A 24,108-nucleotide genomic window follows, 5' to 3' on the forward strand; every position below is an offset into this window, starting at 1 on the left:
TCTTAATCCAGGATAAAAAATCTGAACAAACAAAAAATGTAATGAGTGAGAATGTTATATAAACCCTATGTGTCAGAAGGACATGGCAGAAGTCAGTTCAAGGAATGCAGAAATTAGTAAAAGTGCTCATTATTTGTTTGAAGTTAACTGAGAATACCAATACGCTATACTTTTGAGACAGATCATTGAAAAAAAAAAAAAAGAGATTTAGCTAGTTCTTGAAAATGTAATGATAGATCATATGCTTTGTTAGCTGAAATTTCAGTCCATTTTGTTCTGTCACCATTTTTATATTTGAAAGCCTTTTTTAAGAACTTAGCATAGTAAATTTTCAGGATGCAATCAAAAAAGCAGTTGCTGATTCCCAAATATACAGTTACTTTTGCACTTGAGAACAGAAAGTTAGATAGACTGAATAACCAAGAATCCTCCAGGGTGTACAGAAATTTGCATGTAGCTATCTGGAGATCTTTTCTACTTCTATCTATTTCAGGCTATAGGTTGTATAAAAGATGGGTAGAAAAAAAATATTTTTGAAAAGGTCATCTGTAAATTAAATTCAGGTTTTAGGAATATATCTATTTAATTTCATGAAAAAACACAGTAATCATGTAGTATGATTGTATGAAGCGGAACAAATGTCACAGGTACACATCTCCCACTGCTCTGTTTCTCCAGAAAGTTATCTCATCTTCTCCACAGTCAGGTCTGTCCCCTCTGGGATTCCTGGTGCTCTCAGAACAGGTTATCAAGCATTTGTGCTCACTAACAATGCACTGGTTAGTCTTTGTGAAGGAGATCTAGGAGACCTGGGGTATTTTCAGTAAATATGCATAGTTTTCCATAGCTTGGTGAATGGTGTTTGCACTCAGATCATGCCTCTTCTACATGGTCAGATCAGTGTAAATGTGACTCTGGTTTAAATCTAGATCAGGCCACCACCACCTAGGTGAATGAATGCAGAAGCTTATTTGAAAGTTGTAAAATGTCTCAAGACTAAATTATATAAGATGTACACCTTTACTAAGAGGAATGGCCTTGCTTTCTAAATTGCATTCATATTTATTCTCAAGAGAAAGTTTAAAATTACTTGGAAACATCAAAAAGATGTAAGTGTCAAAACTTCAGGCTACGGAAAGTAATTCATCTAATCACTGAGAAGAGTAAAATTGCTCATGCATAGCAAAAGAAAAATGAATGAAGGAGAGCTGAAAAGAAAATAAACACAGCAGAGGAACTAAGATTTCCCATCTTTTTTCCCAGACTGGCTGCTACTATGTCCTTGCTTTCAGAAAGGAGGCAGGGGTGAAGTCTGGCATGGCATTTAGCCTCCTTCACTCCCTCCTCTAACAGATGGCTAAATGCTTAAGAGCTTGGCTGAGACCAAAGTGTGACATATAAATACCTCAACATTCTGAAGCCCAGGTGCTGTCCTGCAATTTTATTTTACAACTGTCATAAAAAATATGGATCAGCCTCTCTTAGATTTCACTGCCACGAGTCACAGTGAAAGCCCAATTATCTGTCCATGGGTACTGGACTCACAGCAGTCAGACCACTGAGCTGCCCAGCACTGAGGTTCACACTAATGTGAACCAGAATTTGTCTCAGGATGTGCTTTTCTTGCGTGGTCTGCATTATGAATAATGTTCACCTCACCTGCTGCTTTCATGACTCTGAAGGCCTTTGCTATAAGCTCCCTCTGACTTCTCCTCTCAAAAAAGGAGTCCCAGCCTTTGTATGCACAGAAACTCAACCTCAGCTATTTTAGTTGCCTTTTTTCACTTTTCCTTGCTTTTCTATGTTCATGAGGTATGGAGAATGCCAGCACACATGCATTTAAAGTTAGTACTGTAAATTTCAAACATATATTTTTGTTCTACCCTCAATGCCTTTTATATCATAATCTGTATTTTGCTGGCTTTTTGGCTATCATTACACAGTCACAGTATGCCAATGATTCAGAGGATTGGCCTGGATGACTTCAAGATCTCCTTCCTGAGTTTGATTTCCAGTCCTAATTCAAGCATCCAATCCTGTAGACAGGATTTAGGTCACTTGTCCTAGGTCTATCAGCCCACCTTTTTCGTGTGTTAAAGCTCATGTGGCATCTTCTTGTCCCCTCAGTTAAATGAGGACCTTTGTGAGTGCCTCACTATTATCTGGAAGACCTAAGAATCACCTGGAAATTTAGAAATTTGTCTGGATCAGGTCATTGATGAATACATTGAACAGAAACTCAACCTTAATATGCCTCCTGAGGGCAGTGAAATACTGACTCATCTCCAAAAAGTGACCATTAAGCTTTTGATCCCTGTTGTTTAAGCTGCTTTCAACCCATAAAAGTTTTTTTACCAATTTGGCAGCAACCTATCTTATTTAATAAATATTATTTTGTATATGTGTGAAAACTTGTCATGGGCATATTAAAAATCTAAATTTATTATGTCTGCTGCACTATCCTAGATCTTGGCAAGTTAGTGACAGTGTGAGCAGGGATCTCACCAGTTACTTCAATATAACAGGAACAGATTTACATATGTAAGAAACACTTATCTTTAGATCATGAGTCATACTATTTAATAGATTGCTGATATTAAAATATATAGAAAAATAGTATTTGAAAGAAAAAAAATACAAAATGGGAGGTTGATTTTGTAGATTCTTCCTGAATGAGAAAACAAACCATGTGCCTGCAAATTATTCATGCTTGCCTTTTCTTTTTGTTAAATTGCAGATGGCGTTCATACTTTATTATATGGCGATCGTTGGCCATGCTTTGTCTATAACATCCCTGTTGATTTCCTTGGCAATTTTCTTCTATTTCAAGTAAGTGTTTCTTACAGACACTCTGTCTTCTTTCCCTGAGGCATCTCAAACAAAGGAAATCTTGGAAAGTATCATGGCAGTGAGAAGCAGCTCTTCTGAGTGTCTTTTCACATAATCCTGATAAAGAAGTCTGTGCACAGACTCCTCTCGCCAATGGGACCTCTCCCAGTGGAGTGTAGCCAAGTCCATGTTTTTGTGATTGGTGTGAAAGTGCAGCCATTTCCATGAGGAAATGGTGCAGCTGGGGATGCAGTAAGGCCTTTCATTTACCTATTGCCTTATTTTCCTCGAGGAGGATGTCCAGAGGTTGCCAGGCATTGTGACTGCATGGGGCAGTGCCTGGGAGCTCCAAGCTCCTGAACAACAGGACTACCTGCATCTGAGGATTGAGCTATTGACCTGAGTAGGTACTTACAGGGCTCAGCCCTAGGAGTGAATCTGGCACTAGCATGCAGCCTGTTATCCTCATTAAAAGGAAAAACAGAGATGTGCTGTATCAGAATTTTAAAGGAGACTAGACCGATATCGACTGAAAGGACTACAGCTGCTGTATGGCAGCTTAACCAGAGCATTTCAATCTTGTTCTTTAGTGAACTTGTCTGCTGTCAATTAGATGCCTCAGCCTCCACTGTCAAAGAGGAAGAGTAAAAAGATGCCCTCACCATCACCACAACTAAGAATAAGACTAGAAAACATAGGAAAATTAAATGGTTGGACTCTTCATAGATTACAAGATTCCGTAAGATTGCAAATGCCAAATAGGTGGATCCAAACTACAGGCTGTGAATTCTTGTAATTTCCAAAGAGGCAATTTGATGAGTGCCTGTGATAACACATCTTAATCAGACACAGAGATAGCTAGAAACTCTGCCAAATGTACTGATGAATTCCCTTCCCATCTAAGCAGATAAATAGCACAAAACCATAGCCACAGAAATGCTTTGAGGAAACTGGAAAAAGCACAGTTTTATCTGGTTTGGAACCCCGTACTCTGGTTTGAGTTCTTTGGGACAGTAAAGACAGGATCTGGTCAAATTAGGTATGCTAAATGGACCAGCAAAGTGACTCCTTGCAGCAAGTGAGGCAGGGTCAGCCTGTCTGACTCACTGTGAGCTCTGAGTCATGAACGACGCATGGTCTTGACTGGTCCCAGGCTGCACTGAAAGACTGGTCCCTGCAGCAGCCTTCCAGACACTAACACACCTCCTCCTCTCCTTCCTCCTCCACTTTCCTTCCCCTCCCATGACTAACCATGACACAAAGGTTACAGGGAGAAGAGAGAAAGGAATTAAATGAAAGTGCTTCATAATGGGAGGACAAAGAGGAAACCAAACTACAATCATAGGAAAGTTAGGATGAAGCTATGTGGGAGCAAGGCTCATGTAACCTTCAGCTGTTTTCTATCATCTGGCTATGACAGCAATAGATTGTTTGACCTTCAGCTGAAGGGAAGCTGTCAATCAGACAGTCCATCAGATAGCAAGAGATGTTTTCAGGACTATATAATAGCCTTTGACTTCAGAGGCAGCTTGCACGGATTTCAGTTTCCCACACAAAAGTTTTTGCTGGCAGAGATTTATTTTCAGTTCACTTTTGAGTATCAAGATTCATAATGATCTGGCACCACAGATGTTGCACTACTTTCAGAAGGGAATAATGAATCAGTAGTGATGAGCATCACTAAGCAATGCTAACTCATAACAGGAGAAAATATTAATAAAGTAGAGTGTCAGCTTCATGCATTGTCACCTTATTGCAAGATTTCTAAAATTGCAGAGTGAGACCCCATTATTTTATTTAATAAAATACAAAAGAAAAGAGGTACTCCTACCTCCAAATCACTTCCAATTGAATTATTAAAACAAAGACATTTGTATAAAGACAGATGGAGAGAACAACAAATCTATATTTGCCAGAATAATAGATGGTGTGTTATGAATGCACCTGCAGTCTAATTGCTGCCAAGGCTTTTAACAGGAATTGAAGGGTAATGGATGGAACAACATTTTGTGAAATTTTTTGGGAGTTTTCCCCAGGGACAAGGGAGAACATGGTGCTAAGGAAGAAAATTATTTGATAACTAAACAATGGGGTAGGAGAGGAAAAAAAAAAATTTCTAGGTGTGAAAATCAGTATTCTCAGTATTCATACATGAGAAAAATGACAGCTTTGCAGTGCTGTTCTATGAGGAAAATATTCTAATTGTAATGGAGAAGTAAACATAGAAACTGTAAAGAAAGTGACTGTGAGTAGGTAAGAATCTCTGAAAAAGGAAATGTAGGAGAGAACCCGTATGAAACACAGGGGAGCCACAGAAAACACAAGAGACTCTGAAACTCTAGAGACAATGGATAAAGGCTTGGAGACACAAAAAGCTCACAAGTTTTAGACATGGCTAACTGGCTTAGTTGTGCCTTCTTGCATACTGATTTATCAGAATCACGAAGAATCACAGGATAAGTTTGGATCTACTTTCTCCTCCTGGTGTGGACCAGTCAGGCATGTGGACAGTTGATGGAACTGTGATGGCAAACACTGAAGGTCAAATTAGAAAGTGAGGGTATGGAAATAAACATTGTTGTTATAGGGGGATCTTTAACATGAAAGCTGTAATCGAGGAAAAAGGGGAATGCTGAGGGAAGAGAAGGAAGAAGTAAAACTAAGAGAGGAAGACAGGCAGGGAGAGAAGGCTGAGCACCACACAAAGGCAATATGTACTGAAGGACAGTCCAATTTAATAGAAGAGTAAGACTGCCAAAAGTCAAGCAGTGCAATGAGGAAGGACAAGAATGGGAGTAGAGACATATCTGCCTGTCTGAGATTATAACAAAAGGCTCTCTGTACCAGAAACCACATAGAAAGGCACCTGGAGAGACAAGGGTTTACATTTCTGTGGCCAGGAGCTGAAGGGATTGTTTCCAGTAATGAGGATTTTTTTGTTTCTTGGGAACAAAACTGATGTCACACCAGTCCTGTTCCCAGGACTGCAAAACAAAGACAGACAGTGATAAGCATGTCAGTGTCCCAAAAAAAGGGTTAAATAACACAGGCAAAATGTTGTGATGGAGTGTGGGGAGAAAGGAAGACTAAGGACTGAATAAATATCACCAGGACTTAGGAGGAGAAAAGGAATGTCAGACTAGGTTTGAGATGGGGACAAATACAGGTGGAGTAAGCACAAGAACATAGTGTAGCAAAAATAACTCCAGGGAATGATCCATTTTTTCCAATACCATGTCCTACAGTGAATCTAACTGGAAGTTCATGAACCCAGCCCTGTATTTGGCTAATGTTGGCTCAATATTTGCCTGTAGCTGATGCTAAAGGAAGGCTATAAAATCAGGGCCAATCTCATTCCTAGCCACCAGGATCTGCATCGCATGGACATCCTGAATCAAAGATGGTGACTTGACAAGTAAGGAGGTCAAAAGAAGTGATAAGCATATGCTGATAATCATAACCAGAAAGATGAGCTCGAGCTAAAGAAAAAAATCCCATGCAATGACTTGAAAAATAGGTGTAAGGAAAACAAAGAATAAATGGCAGTGACCAAGGGGCTATAGAAGGCAAATATATCAAGCAAGCAAGCAAGCAAAATAAGCAGAAAATAGTTCCATTGGCTCATTCTCTCCTTTTGAAGAGAGTGAATTCTGCATTGGCCTCCACATGCAGAGAAGAAGAAAGCCATAGCCTGTGCTCTATTCCAGACTGCAAAAGACTCCTCGTGCTGAGCTTACCCCAGCAAGACAGCAGTATTTCTGCTTTAGGTCGTTTAGCTACCTGTTTTGCCTTCTTGCTCTCAGTGATCACTGGACAGCTCAGCATTATCTAACAGCTCCATGACTGCCTTTATGCAATCACCCTCTGTCAGCCTGGCAATATGCTCTGGGGCATGAAGAGCTGCAGGTGCCCTTTTCTCTGCCTCAAGGATGTATGAGGAGGTGACACAAGGATTTGGGTATGAGTTAGAAACGGGAGAAGGTTAAGGTCTGAAACTTCAGCCATGATTTGCTTTCACAAGAATTCTGAAAACTTATCTTGTGAAACGCTGCTGCTTGCAATAGCATAAATCCTACCCTCCCCAAAACCAGTGATTTCAAGAGATTTCTTCGCCTTCTGAGCAGGAAGACAACCTCCTCTGGTTTGGGATCTCAGCTGGAGTTAGAAATATGTAGGAGACCAACCCAAATCCCCCTGTAATTTAAGGAGATTCCTGCCCAAATTCCCATCCTGTCTCACTACTAATTCCTGAAATAGAAAATTATTTTCATCTGAGTATTTGAGAAAATGAGCCTTCAGGGAACAGTTATTTATAAAGCAGTATTCTTGATATTTATTACTTGTATCATGCGCATCCAAAAATTCTCAGGGTTCTGCTTTACTGCTTAATATCTCAATTACCATGAATTAAAGAAAGGCATCAAGAGCTAAGAATGTAGCTGGATAGGTCTTTACAACACAGTCTAAAAAGCATGTGGTGCTAAACAGGTGCAAAAACAAACCCAAAAATTTTTCAGAGGTCACGGCTGCAATGCAAAGCATGTATTTTCCAATCACATCTTGCCAAAAGACATTCTTGAGAGACTGTTGCCAGAAAGAGCTTGTTAAAGTGACATCAGAGGAAAAATACTAATTTATGACATGTGTTACATATTTTTCAGGAGCCTCAGCTGTCAGAGGATAACACTGCATAAGAATTTGTTTTTTTCCTATGTGCTGAACTCCATGTTTACAATTGCCCACCTCATTGCTGTCGTCCCTAACCCAGGCCTTGTAAAAAGGGATCCTGTAAGTACTGCATGACTCCTCCCCATCCTAACACCCAAGTAAAATCACTGTGGCCATGCCAAAACCAAGAATTCCCATTCCTAAACTAATGATAGCCATCTGGGAAAACACACACAGAGGGTGCAGATTCTGAGAATTTCACTCTAACTTGCTCAGATCTTTCACCAAGCAATAAAAATCTTTGAACCTTGTACAACCCCCAGACTTGCTCCAGCCAGTCCATCCATACAAGTATGTGTCAGTCCTCCACTTTTCCCAGCAACAACTACCTGATGGTTCCCAGCAAAGCCCCTGAGGTGATAGATGCCTTTGGTGACTGCTTGTCCCTCTTCACAAGCACTGGGGAGGGACAGGATGGAAAGAGAGATAGCTTATTTCATTATAACACCAAAAAAGGTCCATTTGCTTCATTTTTAAACTTGTGAGGCAGTAAATCAAAGCATTTGTTACTTTCACTGCTCTTAGATAGTGACACAGATTGTGCCAGCCCCTCAGCTGATAAATATGTGTGGCAGATCTCAGTCATCCAGCTCTGATCTTGATCCCTAACCCAGCAATCACATTGTGCTCAGTCCTTACAGCAACCCCAGCCAATGTGAAATTAATGCAAACATGGTAATTTCAAGTTTCATTTTAACACTAATCACCTTGTAGTCTAATAAGATCATTCAATTATGATTCAACCATTTATCTGCCTCTAATTTCATGAAAAGAATTAAATATTAGCACCTGATGTTATCTGATCACATGTGTGTCTCTCAAATGTGTGCTGATTAAGTAAGTTAATTAAAGCAGAAAATATATAGCCTAAAGAAAACATCACCATCTCGGAGACCATCTGGAGATTAAAAAGTAGAGGAGCAGAAGAATAATTTAAAAATCACACATTTTGTTTCTCCTCATTGCATAGCATCATGCATAGATAGCCTGTGCAAGAGATGCAATGAAAATACGCTTGATATTTGAAGATAAAAAGCTGGCAGGTGATGTCAGGCATCTAAATTGAAGTAAAATCACTACCTCAGGTTAAATAATGGTACTTTCTGACAGCACAAAAAATTATATGAAACAGTTTAAACTAAAAGTTGAGGGCATGGGAAGGAGCCCTGTGTTTTAAGATTTCATTAAAAAACTGTACCTAGTGCCTTTTGGCCTGATCTTTATTGGAAGTGAAATCTCAACACGGATGAAATCAATGACAAAGCTCTCAGAGGCTCCCACAGGGCCACGTAGCCACAGAGCAGGTTCCAGCCCACCGAGCACCACCTGATGAAACCCCCAACCTCCATTGCTATGGCACAAACAGTATAAAAGCGACACCAGCGCTTACCTGTGGAGGCCGTGGAGCCCCAAAGTGGTGCAGAGGTTCATGTTCTCAGCTCTCAGGTCTCTGCCCAGAACATGAAGAGGAGCCTAAATGCTCAATATAGTCATGGAAATGACCCAAGCAGTGTCCTGTTAACAAAACCGGCTGCAGCTATTGGCTAAGTAGATGTTTTGATGAGCAAAGCCCTCGTTTTGCAATTTCTTCTTCCAAACCAAATTTGCATATATTTGACTCAGCAGTGAAAGGCTGTCTACAGACAAGGTACAAAACTTGGGGCCAGAAGATCTAGGGTCTCTCATTTTTTGTCCCACCATCAAGTATGGGATGAGGGTACACTCACTTCTTGGTCTTGTCTCACATCCTAGCTTTCCCTCCCAAAAAAACCAAAAAAATAATAAAAAGGAGATGACATGACCTGCTAATACGTTCAAAGTCTCCCAGCCTTACTAGAAAGTGTATCCCATTACCCTAGTAACATAAAAAAATTGTAAGTTTGTGATTGGGAAAAGAAACTTTACAGACAGGAACACATTTTTAACATATGATGAAATTACAGAAGATCTCTATATGAGTATATGAAGATTTCGTGGATTTATGTTTAAAATGCTAAAAAATGTACAAAAATTCCCATAATATTTTATGCTAATGCCTATTAACAGAGAAAATGAAAACTTTACAGCTTGTGTTTTTTCTACTCCTACTGCACCCCCTGTTTTCATAAGTTCATTTGAAGATTACTGCATCTGACTTTCTCTAGTTTGCTGCACTTATCCACCTTCTACATTCATATCTTTGGAGCTTCACAGGCTCATGTATGTATGGCTCTCACCTTAAGTATATACAGAAATACTGTAGTGTGTAGATTGAATTTCAAGCAATCATGGATACCACTCATGTAACAGCCATATGCAGAGATGAAGTTGCTGGTATTTATTCTGCAAAATAATAAATGCATTTTCACCCCAATAGTTCCTGCTCTTTTTTTTTCCTACCTAAAGTTTCAAAATAGATTTTAAATGTGAAATGCCATGGGAAAATACTTTCAGTGATTCATAATTTAGGAGGATATCAACAACTCCATATAATTTTGAAAGAAGAAAGAATGATCTCTTAAATAACATCGAGAAAAGTCAGGAGGAGGAGGAGGAGGAGGAGAGGAAATTCCTTCCTAGCACCAAGACACACCCATTTTCCCTATGACCCAGGGAGAAATGATATGAGACAATCCAAAGCATCATTTACATGAGGAGAGTCTCTACCACATCCTTACTCATGTTGCTGCTAAGTGTTAAATCCTTTGATGATCATTCTGCTCATGTAAAATGGTAAGTTAAGCCATTTTTATAAAAATCTTAATTTTACTTATTTACTTTATGTTCCCTGGTTATGCAACTTTCTCTCCCTCTGTTTCTCTTTCTGTCAGATTTATCTGGATCTGAAACCATGGAAAAGAAAGATCTGAGTCCACGTGGCCGTACAAGAAATGAAGAAGCAATGGACAAGGTTCAAAGACATTTGAACAAAAATTAACAGGACACAACTATGGACACTTATTTACATATACTGAAAATTTTGACTGTTGTATCTGACCTAGGAACTGCATTAATTACGTTACTACTGGAACCACATTTATAGGAAGAGATATCATCCATCACCTTCCTAAATGAGACTAACCCACAACAGAAGGGTGATCTGTGGATAGCACATCATGTTCTCCATTAAAACCTCCAGAAATATAAATAAAACCCTTGCTGCCAAATCTCTCAATATAGCTTACACATCAGATCTGTATTTTTCATTTTCTGTATTCCCCAAGGGTTCAGTACTGATATTCAGTACTGATGGGAGTAGAAGGAAGCTACAGCTAATGCCTGAAGTGGCAGCTCTGCCAGTAAGAAACTGAGCAATTCATCAGCTCCATGGGCCCCATATAAATATGCTTTTAGGTGGGGCTAAGTTTGGTCACAAACTAGTGATGTCAGAGTAATTAGAATCTTTTCCAAAAAAGCTTTTAGAGATCTTATTGGTTCTTTTCTCTTTCATGTTCTAGTAGAGGTATCTGCTCTCTTCTTTCTGCAGGTTCCTCTCTAGCCTCTTCACCTTTTACATGGTTGTTTTACCCTTGTTTCTGTCATTGTATGGTGTGAAAGTTTATATTTTGATTGCAGTTTTATAGAGGTCATAGCAAGGGCCAGTGCTCCACTAGTAGTTCTTAGGGGCCCTGTGTGGGGTCTCATGTTTGGCCATTTTATGTCAGAGAGTAAGGACACAGCATCCATTCAGGCACACTCCAATCTCACTGTCATGTCCCATCCCACTGCCACACAGCTTCTTTAGGCCTTAATGTATAAACAATCTACATCCTCTTACGTGGGTTCAGTAGCACACCTGGTATGGAAGAACCCAAAGTAATCACTCTTTAATTACACACAGCATGATTTCATTTCCTTCAGGCAGCATGTGTAAGTCAGGTTACAGAGCCTTACAAAGGCTGTAACTCAGCCCTGAACATGGGGTGAGAGGATGGAGGCTGTCTTTCCCTCCTTGTGTAGATGTAGCTATATTTTAAAGATCCTGAGCTAGTTTACCACCCTGGCTGATGGTGCAACACACACTCTGTCAGGAGCACGTAGCCTCTTTCCCTTTGCCAGCATTTCACTAAGCTTGCTGACACTGGGGATGGGATAACTTGGTTATCTGTACTGCCCAAAACCCATCTCCTGGAACAAGCAAGCCTTCTAACCAGCAAGATGCTTCCATTCAGCATTATTAGTTAGATCAAGAGAGCACAAAGGCTGGGGCCCACTAACATTAAAGATTTTAAAGCAAGGCCATGGTAGTTGCAATACTAAAAATTCTTGCTATCTCGTGGACACAAGAACACTATAAATAATCTCTCCACTAACAAATTGAAGTAAAAAATATGACTGCCCAATTGTGCTAGGTTTTCCTCCCTACCACAGTTACAGCAAAAAAGTAGAAGTAAAACACTGAGCTATGTGGACAGGTGACAAATGTAAAAGAATAGTTACTGTGATTTATGGGGTTCCAATATTGCTATTCCCACGTTTCCAAAGGAACAGAGAAGCAATGTAAGTAAGACAAGAAGGCAAAGGAGATTCACAACATTTCAGAAAGAGTGTCAATTTGGGAATTTTTTACCATACAAATGTTATCTTCTCGCCTCTTCTTGCTTTCATTTCCTGCTGATCGAGTCTGGCAGAGCATGAGGGGTTTAAAACATCTTTTAATCAAATGTGATGCTCATAAATCATACCAGTGAGGACAAATAGCAAAACTGCTGCTCCATGTGACTTATTTTCCTTAGTTGTCCCAGCATTCCCGCTCATGGAGCAGACCTCCCTGGAAACAGCAAAGGTGGAGATCCAAAAAGAAAGGGGTGCTTCAGCCTTCTGAGTTGTTTCATGTATTATACTTGGGATAGACCTTCAGAAGGTGCCATTATTGTTAAATAATTTGATTTTTTTTTTTTAATGTGACTATTTCCACAACTTTCCTGTCACTCTCAAAGCATCTCTGAAGTCTTTTATCTTTGTACATCTGCTCCTCCATCCTGCTTCCATTAGATTACTTACAGGAGCCTGAGCAGGCAGTTTAGCCACCAAGAAGTGACACAGAGCCTGGGCAATTGTGAAATCAATAGAATGAAAGTAAGAACAGGAAGAATTGTCACTAATATTGAAAGTTAGAGAGAAGTTTTCCCCACTAAGAAGAATTTCTGAATTGAACAAAGCACTATATCACATTATTGAGGTTCACAGTTGTGGTGGCTGAGCCCACAAGGTGCAAGCAAGCAGAGTTCCTGATGTTCATGTGTCTGCAGAGGGGTGACCACAAGAGGTGACAGGGAAAGGAAATTCCCACTCTATCTATCTATGGCCTCATCCACAAAGAGAGGGAAGGATGATGGCTTTCATGTAACCCAGTCCGAAGGATTTCATATCAAAATAACTCAGACTTTATCAGATCCTGTGGATGGCCACTTATTTAGGCACCTGAGTGCCATTTCCTCCAGAAATGTGTTTCCAGAAAGGACCTTGTAATGCAAAACACATTGTTGCCCAGAAGCTGAAGGCACCAAGCCCCAGAGCTCATTCCCAAGTTTTCTGCCCACATCTTTTCTGCTCAGGTGATGTAGACCTGCACTTGAATACCCAAAACAAGGCAAATCATGAAGTGTAAATATCTGTGAAAAGTCAAATTTAAATTGTCATTCTGCCTAGTCATTATGCATCTGCACCATCTCTGGACCCTGAAGCTCTGCCATTGTGGCAGTGAGAAGTGAGCACTGCCAGCACAGTTGTTCCCATATTCAGCAGAATCTCAGCATCCCAGTTCTTGCTGTCATCAGCTGCTGTTCTCTTGTCTAAGCACAGTAGCTGTTGGCAGCCATGAGGCTCTTGAAGCAAAGCACACCCTGGCTTTATGCAAAATAAGTGAATCCATTCCAGATCTGCTGAAATTCATGACATGTGTTTCCAGAACTGCTGCTCAAGAAAGGTGTGCTTAGTTTACCCTCAGATCTGCGCTGTAGCAATCTCTGAAAGGCTATTCATCTTCCATAGTATGAAACTGTGTTTGACTTAGATGCCTTACTGAGGCTTTTTTCATTTTTCCTTTTGTCTTCCTAAGAGATGGGAAAGATGACAAAGTGAAGATGACATAAAAATTTGGGATAGTACCTGGGCAACCATAAGTTTCTGTCAATTGCGCTGTCTTCAATGCATCTGAGAGACTGAAAGTTAAATAGATGATAATATGTCATTCTCCCCTAAAAACACAGACATAGAAAAATGTCAAGTAGCCACTCCTTAAATATCAGATCAACAAGTACAGATGCTAGCTGCTGCCTTTTTGTGGATTATGTGTTACACAGTATGAACATGGCACACCCTAATGAACTTCTGTTTTACACAAGGCCTCCCACATTCATAGAACATTTAAGCAGCTCAGGTGTTGATATTTCTCTGTGAATATAAAGCAATTATGTCTAGAAACATTCAAGGTGGCTCTCCAAGTTCTCCTTGCCTTTAATATGCCTTTAAAAGGCTCTACCTAACATGTGAGAAATTTGAGTATAAATTGCCCAAAAAGATTTTTCAAAATCCTTCAAAACATGAATTCTTCAAAAGAGAATTCCCCTCAGAAGGACAGTACCATAATGTTTCCAAAACACAACACTCTCCCTGATGCCATTCTGCCAGTTATTTTTCTCCCAAGGATTTGTCTGATTAAATGGCAGTGTTTCCTGTAGAGGCAGCTGTGTCTCAATCCAAGACAATCTAACTCACTCTAAAGCAGGTGGCTACAACAGGTCAGGTGAATTAAATGCAGAGTGCTCATTTCTCCCCAGAAACTACATCATCCTGCACATCTATGCCATGAAGTCAGACATGCCCTACAATGACTGCTGTGCAGACCAGCAGTATTGCCCATTTTCAACCATACCTCTGCTACCCTGTGTTTCTTGAAGGTATCTAAGACAAAACAGAAAGTAGACTGAATCAGAAGAGATAAAAATTAAAGAACATTGAAGTGCCTTTACAGATGACAGCCAAACATGTGGAATAAGGATATGGAAGAAGAAACAGTAATGACTTTCAGCAGGAGTTAAACATCAAGAGTCTTGGATTAGTTATGTACATGACCTTTAAATCTAGTTGGCAGAATGAGCTATTGGCCAATAATAGGTCAGTTGTTTGGATAACTGAGCTCCTTTGCTCACCATCTCACCTCTTAGTGGCTTATGCTTTCACACACCAAATTAACTGTCTTTGGAATTTTCTGGCATCCCCTTGGCCCAACATCCTTTGAAGGGTTGGTGGCTCTGCCTAGCAGCAGGTCACCCCAGGAAAGACACAGAAGCAGATATGAGTACATCTAGAGAATTAAAACACTTCTAAATGTTTAAGGTCAGACATGCCTTACATTTGGACACATACAGCTGACCTAGTCACCCCATGCTAAAGATAGTTACATTCAGGGTACTATCCATCTGGCTTATTTTAGATATATCCTTTAGGATGAGATAATTTTTTCTATAATCTCTGTCATCTCTATCATTATCTTTTGATTACAGGAGAGACAGATTGGGTGTCTATATTTAGTATCACAAATCCCAGTCATATCATTAGAAAGCTCTTGGAGCATTTAACTGAATTGTGAGTGGATATATCCATGTCATCAGAGCTGGATGTGTACCCAGTCCCCAGGAAATGCTTTTTCAGCTCTAGATCTCACACATCAAACATAAGGTAGGTGCACTTGGCTGTTAGATGTACTCCATACAAATTTAAACTACATTGGCTCAGGGCTCAATGCCCATAGCTCTTCTATGCCTGGACACAGATTTGGATAACCTCTGCATTGTCCTATCCTCCTCTGCCTGGTGGCTCTTGCCCAGCTGTCATGGTAGATTACAGATGCATGAAATAGCTGGAGCTCTTAACCTTTTTTATCAGGGATTACCTCCCTCCACTGAGAGAAGATCCTGTCCAAGTGAACAGCAACTTGCACTATCTTGTGCTATTTTTTTACACAGCCCTGCCCTTGTTTTCTCTTCCTCTTTACTGGCCTCTCTGCTCTCCTCCATCCATCAGGCTCCTATCTACAATGACTCCCTGAAAAGCTGCCTCTCTCTGGCAACACCACTCAGAAACCAGGCTGATAAAACCCCTCGGGAATGGTGAGGCTGTTTTGCTTTGCCTCACACCCTGCATCACACTTGCCATGCTGCACCCTGCAGGTGAGAAGTGCCAGATGTGCTGTGAGAACCCCTCTAGATCTGCAGAGCTCAAAGCTGCAGTCCAGGGAGAACTATTGCTACAGCAGCCAGGACTCAGGTATGTGCAGATGTAGCCTTATTAATTCCTGTCCAGAGTGTGTAAATCTGGGCTGGCTGCTTTGCTATAGCATAGACATGGACACACATGCTGTTAAGAATATCCCCTGTTGTTTAATTTCATAATTTGCTGTCTTGTAACACAAAACTTAGGAGCCCTCTGAGCAACTGTGTACATTTCGTTCTGCAAATGGTTTAAAAGTATATTAAAACATTAATCTTCTTCCAAGCTCCAGTGTGCCAGGTTTCTGACTGGAACACAGTTTAACTCAAAGCAGATACATTTCATAATGGTGTGATGTTCTGATAGCCAGTGATTTATAGTTACAATACTTAGCACAGTCTTGCTTTGGAACATCCTTTTATTGCTTATTTGTGTAACATATGGATGCTTGGAATTTAAGAATATTTTCATAGAATAGTGTTCTAATAGTCAAAGAAAAAGGAAAGAAAATAAAATCAAGAAAAAAAGAAAATAAAAGAAAAAAGAAAGAAAAACATTTTTTAAGGCAGAGCAGAAATCAAACTTGAAGCTATTCCTTTAAAATGCTAAGTTTAGAATGTTTAAGAATATGTTGTATTGCCTTCAGACTGAATTTGAATAAATCATATCTGGCCTCCATGGCAAGCTGTAATCTCTTTAAAGAGGGTCCTTTACTGCCATGCACTGGGGAGGTTTCCCAGAGGTAAAGAGGAACTAGAATAGTAAGGTCAAGTATGTTTATTTCCCTTTAACAAAGAAGTGTAAAGCTGTAATGATGGCTCACATAGGTGGCTTGGTTTAAAATCGATAACCATGGCTGGCCTGTTCTCAGCAATTTATTTGAAATGTCCATGGGGGGCATTTCCATGGATAGTGAGCATTGGAGAAGAGACATTACATACATTATGCACACTGAGGGGCTTTCCCACGCTTGCTTTCCCTGGGGCAGGCTCTCTGGAGTTGACAAGGACTGATGTAAAACACAGACCTCCCCACCCGCCCACCTTTACCCCGGAAAGCACTGCAGGAATGGGCACACACGAGAATCTGTCTGACTTTACTGTGCCAAAACAGAGTTAAGCCTTTTGCTCTGACTGAATTACTAGGACAACTTCCTTAAATTATTCCTTAAACAATTAGCAGGTTTATTTCATATTAAAATATTTTTTTATCATTGAAAGGGGAGCTCTGGGGTTTATGTAGTTTGAGAGTTTTGTCTCGACTTGCCCCAGTGAGTAGTGATGGTATTTATTGGTGTAGTTTTCTGTCCATAAGCTATTAACCATAAACCAAGGAGAGCCTTAACAGAGAAATGACAAGTACATGTAAAGAGAGGGTGCTGGATTAGCTGAGGAGAGGACCATGCCAATTACATTACTGTGCAATTGCAGGATCCTGCATGGGCAGACAGACCTTTGGGACTCCTTTGGCAGGACTGGAACATTAACAGTGTTTATAACATGCCAATATGCCCTGCAAAACATCATAGACACCTTTTCTATCTTTTTCTTGCAAAACAAGAGCAAATTGTTTTATTTCTCCTCTGGGGAACATTGCAGAATCCTTTTGAAGTGCTTTTGTTGCATACTGCAGCTGTGCTGTTTACAAGAGTTCCATAACCCTCTGCAAGATTTGTGAGTGAGAAGAAAATGTCTGACTGTATTCCTATTGACCCCTTTTGCCCTTGAGTAATTAGGCCATAATTTAAAGTCATTGCAGGTTGCTTTTATGGGGAAGGAGAATTAGCAATAGTGGACCTTTTTTCTTGAACAGATCTGTTAAGAACTTTTCTTGGTTTCTGTGCCCATCAATGCAATGCAAACACATGGCCAGAGACAGCCTCCTTGCATGCAGGTTGAGTATCTTTCCACATGACATTCTGCCAAAAGAGGTTTATTCTTGGACATCCTTCCAGAAGCACAAAAGGATCAGCTTTTTTAGATGGTTACCTGACTTTGAGGGCTGCTAGTTTTTTCCTGATATTTTTTTCATGCTTCCCCTTGTTATAGCCCTCAGCAGGACAGTGCAGGACAGTGCAGGACAGGGCTGTCTGTTTCCAGGCTGTCAAAAAGTGGAGCATTTGTTTATCCCTTTGTTCAGGAGACAGACACAGCAACCTGAGCACCACTTATGGGGCTGCACTAGAAAGGACCTGCTATTTCCTCTCGGCCTGTGCTGCTCATGAATTAAAACCCACTAGCTTCAGTCACCTGCACACCTGCAGACTGAAACGTTCATGACTTTTAACTCCCCTTCAGAGTGCCAAGATGCTGCAATAATCCTTTCCTGGATTTCACTGTGCTGCATGCTGTACAAGGACAGAGCTGCTGCCTCAGAGAACTTACAACAAAACTTTCGTCTTCAGCAGAAAACAAACTCCCTACATGTTAAATCTCAGAATTAACAATCTTAAAATCCTAGAATCATGGAATGGTTTGGTTGGGAGGGACCTTAATGATCATCTAATTCCAACAAACCTGCCATGGGCAGAGACACCTTCCCTTAGACCAGGCTACTCAGAGTCCCACCCAATGTGGTCTTGAACACTTCCAGGTATAGGGAATCTACAACCTCTCTGGGCAACCTGTTCCAGTGCTTCACCACCCTTATAGTAAAAATATCGGTCTTTATAGATATCAGTATCTCTATAGATATCAGTCTCTATAGATTATAGGAAAGATTTATAATTATAGTAATGAAAACAATCAGTTACCAAGCATTGAACAGTGGAAGATTTGCTTCTGTATCATCTTGAAGTCCTATTTATTGTTTCTGTAAGAATAAATACTATATATATATACACTATTTTTGTAATTTTCTCAGTTATGATTAATATACACTAAGGTGTTGTTTGCATTTGTCATGTTTTATTTTTTCTGATCCAATTCTTATCAGTAAAAGGTTTTCTTTTACTGAAAAATATCTTTTACTTGCTCTGACCAAAGAAAAACAGTTTCTTTAATGTGGGAAAATATTTCCATTGCATCACTTAGCCACACTGAAACACGCTGCATATGCTACCCCATCCAAAGCAGACTGATTTTTGTTCCCTTTTGAATAATATAAATTAAACATCTTATCTCAATGCAGTGTTGTGCTTAAACTCCTTGTAATAACTTATTCAGATAAATTCTCAAATTAATGTGATGTGTGTGAAAGTACTAGTAGTAAGAATCCTTTATTCTTTGCCAAGGGTTTTCTTACTTCTCTAACTTATTATATCAGAAGTGATTATGTTCCTCAAGAGTCATGTTCCATCTGCATGTCCATTGCTCTAAAGGATACGTAAAATATTTCATTTTTGAAGCCACAAGTCATAGTTCAAATGGAGGGTACATGAAAGAAGGAAATGTTGGGAAATGAAGCAAATGGAGCTTAGCTCTGCAGCTGTCAGGGAATGTTTTTCTATGTGTGCATTTGTTTGAGCTACAGATACAAGAGAAGCAAGGATCCTCCACAGTCACCTTCCTTCCAGTTGGGCAGCATGAAACAGGGAAAGCATTAAGTCAAAATGACAAATTTAAAAAGTACCATGGATTTTTATAGCAGAACTCACCATCCATGTTCAATTCCCCTCCCTCTGCCAAGCTGAAGACAAAGTTGCTCCTAGAGCCCAGGTGACTGGATGGAAATCTGAGACAATTTGGTCCTGGCAAGAGCAGGACCAGCCCATGTGTAACATGCACTTCACCCTGAGTCACTCCCACTAAAGCCATCAGGAAAATGATGTCTTGAGTCCTCAGGTGACCCCCTGATCTGCAGCTCCTCCTTGGAGACCTCCACAAGGGGACACAGTGCTGGCCCAGCCCAACCCTCAGACACAGAAAACTGCTGTGATGGCTCAGGAAGTCTATTTGTATTTTAGAGGCCAGGGTAGCTGGCTGATGGCAGGGAGAGTGCCACCTGAAGCTGTGTACAGACTGAAGGAAGTGCCTGTCAGGCAAGGCAGCCCTTGTAGGGTGGGTGCTCAATAAGGGGAGAAGGAAGGAAGGTAAGCCATCAGCTAGGAGGCTGCATTGAGCATGGGCTAGGAAACAAGGCAATAAATATATTGACCCAGGCTTGTGAAAAGCAGTCCAGGAGTGATATAAGAGCCTTAATGAACACTTTTGCCCAGAGAAAAAGGAGCAAATACATCTCTTATCATTTGTTTTGGTGGGGTGGTAGTGGTGGTTGGTGGGTTGGGTTGGGTTCAGTATACAGCCCTTTTGGACACACCTTTAATAACTGTTCAGCCACAGTGTGGAAAATAGACATAATAGTCTGTTCTGTCCTGCGTGGTGAGAAGAAAACATGAATTACCAGAAAATAAAAATCAGTTCTTCACACTAATCTTATCTGAATCCTATATCCTAACCTTTCAATAAACCTGTATTTTCATGAACACCAGTCTGCACTGCAAATATTGAAACAAAACTAAATACACCTGTTTAGTCAATTGGGAATGTTCTTCAGTGACAGAAGATGGACTGAATGGTTGAGAAGATTTTCTGATCCAGAGGGACAGTCCAGACAAATGCAAAGCATGCAGTCCCCTATCTGCTGAACTGCTAAAGTGTCTATTGAAAGAGACAAGTGAATCCCAATGACATCTCATACAGCCCAGGTAGTCAGCTTGGGAAACATCTGCAGAAGTTGAGGGAAAGAAGTATTCTTCCGTGGCCACTGGAGACTGCTACTATCACTGCTATGACCTCAGATTTCCAGGTAGCATGTGGTGCTCCTCAGAAGCAGTGGGTCTCTGTCAGCACAGCAATGCCTGCCCACTCCTCATGGCCCTCCTGGGTTGTGGTGACAAGGAAGTCCAGGTGGAGGACCTCACTGCCCTCCCTAGGAGAGCAAATGGACATGAGACACATTCAGGAGAGGAGCAGCATGGTCCCTCACCAGCTGGCACCCCAAGAGCAGACACAACATGGTTCCCTCCATGCCACAATCCCTTGTCAAGGTCTATGTCTGCAGCCTCATCTGACCCATGCATGGGAACCACTTCACCAGCTCCATTTAGCTCTACACACCAATTTGTTATTTATCAAAATAGAGCAAAGCTGTCACCTTGCAAAGCAGCAAAGACATCATCATTGGTACCCTACAGAAAGAATCTCTGCTGCCACCAAAACTTGCACTTTCCAAAGGAATTTGTTCAGAGCTGAGGGCTGTTTAAAGCATAAATGACTCTGGTTTAGGAGAGAGACTTGAAAAAAAACTTTGAAAAATTTGGTCAAAAGGAAGTCACTCAAACTGAAGCTCAATTTTACTGTATTTTTCACAGCCCTCCTCTGACCTCTAGAACAAGTTGTTTGTTTCAGTTCTAAAAAAACCCATCAGATAACTAAGTTTTGGAGGACTTTTTTTATTTTGTGGTACTTTTTGAAGTGCTGTTATAATAATTCTCTTCTGCTTTGTGAGGACTTTATTTTAATTTAATTAATTTAATTTAATTCCTTTTGTTCATCTAATTTATAAAAGTTTAAAATCTCTCTCACTGATAGGTGTTGAAAAAAAACCCCAAAACCGTAAAGAACTGGGAATTTTTGTTCCCCTTTGCTTTCTTATAGCCTGGCATTAACATTTGTCTTTGCCTACTTAAAATGCTGACCAAGTGTGTGACTTTCTCTCATTTATCTAACAGGTAAGCTGCAAGGTGCTGCAATTCTTTCATCAGTACATGCTGGGCTGCAACTACTTCTGGATGCTGTGTGAAGGCATTTATCTTCACACGCTGATCGTGGTGGCAGTGTTTGCCGAAGAGCAGCGTTTGCACTGGTATTACCTCTTGGGCTGGGGTATGTATGTGTCCATTTGTAGCAAGGTGGTCAGTACACTCACATTCTTGAATTCTTCTAGCACTTATCTACCACTTATGATCTAGTTTATATCGTTAGATCATTGTTTAAGACTGAGTTCTTGGGCACTAAATTGGAATGCATATAATTACATGGGCTTAGAAGCTTACAAAGAGCAGCACAAAAAGTATTTTTTATTTGCTGCATCTTGGGATTTGCAGAAAGAAATGCTTAAGCTCTGTTAAGAAAAGCTATAGGAAAAAATATATTTCTATTCAAGTATATCTCTTCTGATATAAAAGGTTGTTTACTTTTGTCTCATATATGCAAAAACATGCATGTGAGATAGCACCTACAGAGTACAATTTTCCTGGAATCAAGAGGAAAGATCAGTATCTGTGTCTCACAAAGTGAAGCAAACAGCATATGAAAAGAGGAGCTGGAATTTCTCTGGAAGTAAATACATTATCAGATATATTTTGGCATATTTTGGTCATTTTAAAGGAAAAAAAATTAACTTTACCTACTAAGTAGATAATGGCTTTGCTGTCAGGACTGGTTTTGTCCAGCAGCATATGGTCACATGCATATTGCCCAAGGAAGCATGACTAGATCTTGTTCTCCGTCTCCAAATGTGCAATCTCTTCTGTTTTCACTAATGAACCCCTTGCCTTTTTAATTGGTAGCGGCAGATATTTTTCCTTTGGACTATCTGGTCCAATAAAAGACCATATAAATATAATCAGTATATTACAATGAAGTATCTTTTACATTTAAATCACTATTTTAAATCCTGTCCACAGCAGTGTCGACAGAAAATCGATATCAAGAGCTTTTTTCCAATTTGGCAACCATGAATCTGTGGCCTCATTCCAATTTCTGGCAAGGCAGTTCCCCTATCTTGAAACCACTGGTGCAGCAAAGCAGCAAATGGTGGACTTTTGTCCACTGTCCCACTGCACACAGAGATGTTCCTGCAATCCCTGTCTGAAGCAGATACAATATATTCTATATTTGCCATCCTCTTTGGAGAAGTCATACTTTTTCAAGATTATTTCATTTACAGCAGGAAAATAGAAAAATAGCCTTATTCCTTAAACCAATGAAAAGTAGGAATTTTTAGATTAGTTTAATGGATAATTAGATAACTAGGCAATTAGATCAGAGGAAAATGACCCAGTTCTATATGTTCTGAAGAAATAAGGCTTCCCAAAACAATGTCACTCCATATCCAATTATGCAAGAGGAATATGGTCATAGACTTCTTTTTTCTTTTTTTTTTTTGTTCTTTTTTCTTTTTTTTTTCCTGGTGACATTCAATTTAGTCAGTGCAATTTAATGGAGCTGTGACACCCAGCCTGCAATGAAAGCTAACAAGCCAGCTGTAGTACTGCTGAGAATGACACCAGCACCATGGTGGGGAATTCAGTGATGTTACCTGATAAGACACACATCAGTATCTGCAGAGCTGCCCAAAATATAGTGTAGTGGCTGTGGTAACAGAGTGCTGATATGTTGAGAAGGAAAAAGTTATTTAAAATGGAGATAACTCTTGACAATGGTATCTGTAGCCTTTTTTAAGAAACTAGATGAATTCCATTAAAATTCCATTAAAAACTTCCAAAGATGAACTTCCATTTCATATATATATATATATATATATTTATATATATATTAGCACCTCCTAACTAAAGTAGAAATATTAGTAATAGCAAAATGGTCTGATTATGACAATCTGCTGACCCCTTAAGTTGGCATGAATCATTGTAATTCTGCTGCTTCCAGGAGTAGTAATGCAGTCTAACTTTAAACATCCATCTATGTTAAATGGACAGAGATACATTTCTCCAAAGGGCAATGCAGAGGAACCAGAGCAGGCTGCGCTCTGAATTACAATTCAAGAGATCAAGGCAAATGTCCAAGATGAAGTTACTCATTATTCATTGCTACTGCTAAGCCCTGTGCAAGAAGATCTGTCCCACTTCATTTGGAAAAACCACTAATGACATTTGTAAAATAGCTTTATAAGAAAAATAAAAATCTGAGCAGATACAAAAACATCTACAAAGGGTTTGAGGTGATTGAATGGAATCTGGCATGGGCTGATAGATTCCAAGGCTGATGCCATCAGTTGACCCCTTCCCTGGGAACTGCTGCTGGAGATGTCATTTCTTATTTGTTATTGTTTCACTGGGTCAGGAAATCTCCATTAGGCAGGACAAGAAAACAGTATCAACTGTGTGCAACAGTACAGTTCACTCTGGCTGCTTCAGGCACCTTCACCCACATCAAAGTGAAAAGGGAATTATTTATTTGGACAGTGCTGAAACTGAGCGCCTTCCAAATTGTACTGGGAATACTGACCTGATTGCCAGTGGTGCTGTAAAGGACCTGGCAGGACCTAAAGGGATAAATCGTATCTGTCCCTGGGATGGCTGGGGACCTTCTCCACATTATTCACTGCTCACCCTGTGTAGGCAGGACTCTGCAGTGATACATGTAACCACAAACCCACAGTCTTTGATGCTCCACT

The 24,108-nt window shown here is 40.1% G+C and overlaps 1 protein-coding gene across 2 annotated transcripts in view; it reads left to right on the top strand.

Moving 5' to 3' along the window:
* CALCR (calcitonin receptor) overlaps nt 1-24,108 on the top strand; it is a 157,288-nt gene that overhangs the window by 110,207 nt on the left and 22,973 nt on the right. For both annotated transcript variants that reach the window (XM_086857367.1, XM_086857375.1), the window contains exons 6-8: nt 2,738-2,829; nt 7,491-7,617; nt 21,422-21,575. In XM_086857367.1, coding sequence (XP_086713493.1) covers nt 2,738-2,829; nt 7,491-7,617; nt 21,422-21,575 — 373 coding nt within the window. The remainder of the gene's footprint in view (nt 1-2,737; nt 2,830-7,490; nt 7,618-21,421; nt 21,576-24,108) is intronic.

This window comes from Cyanistes caeruleus, chromosome 1, assembly GCF_971803275.1.
Source record: "Cyanistes caeruleus chromosome 1, bCyaCae1.hap1.1, whole genome shotgun sequence".
Taxonomy (NCBI): Eukaryota; Metazoa; Chordata; class Aves; order Passeriformes; family Paridae; genus Cyanistes; species Cyanistes caeruleus.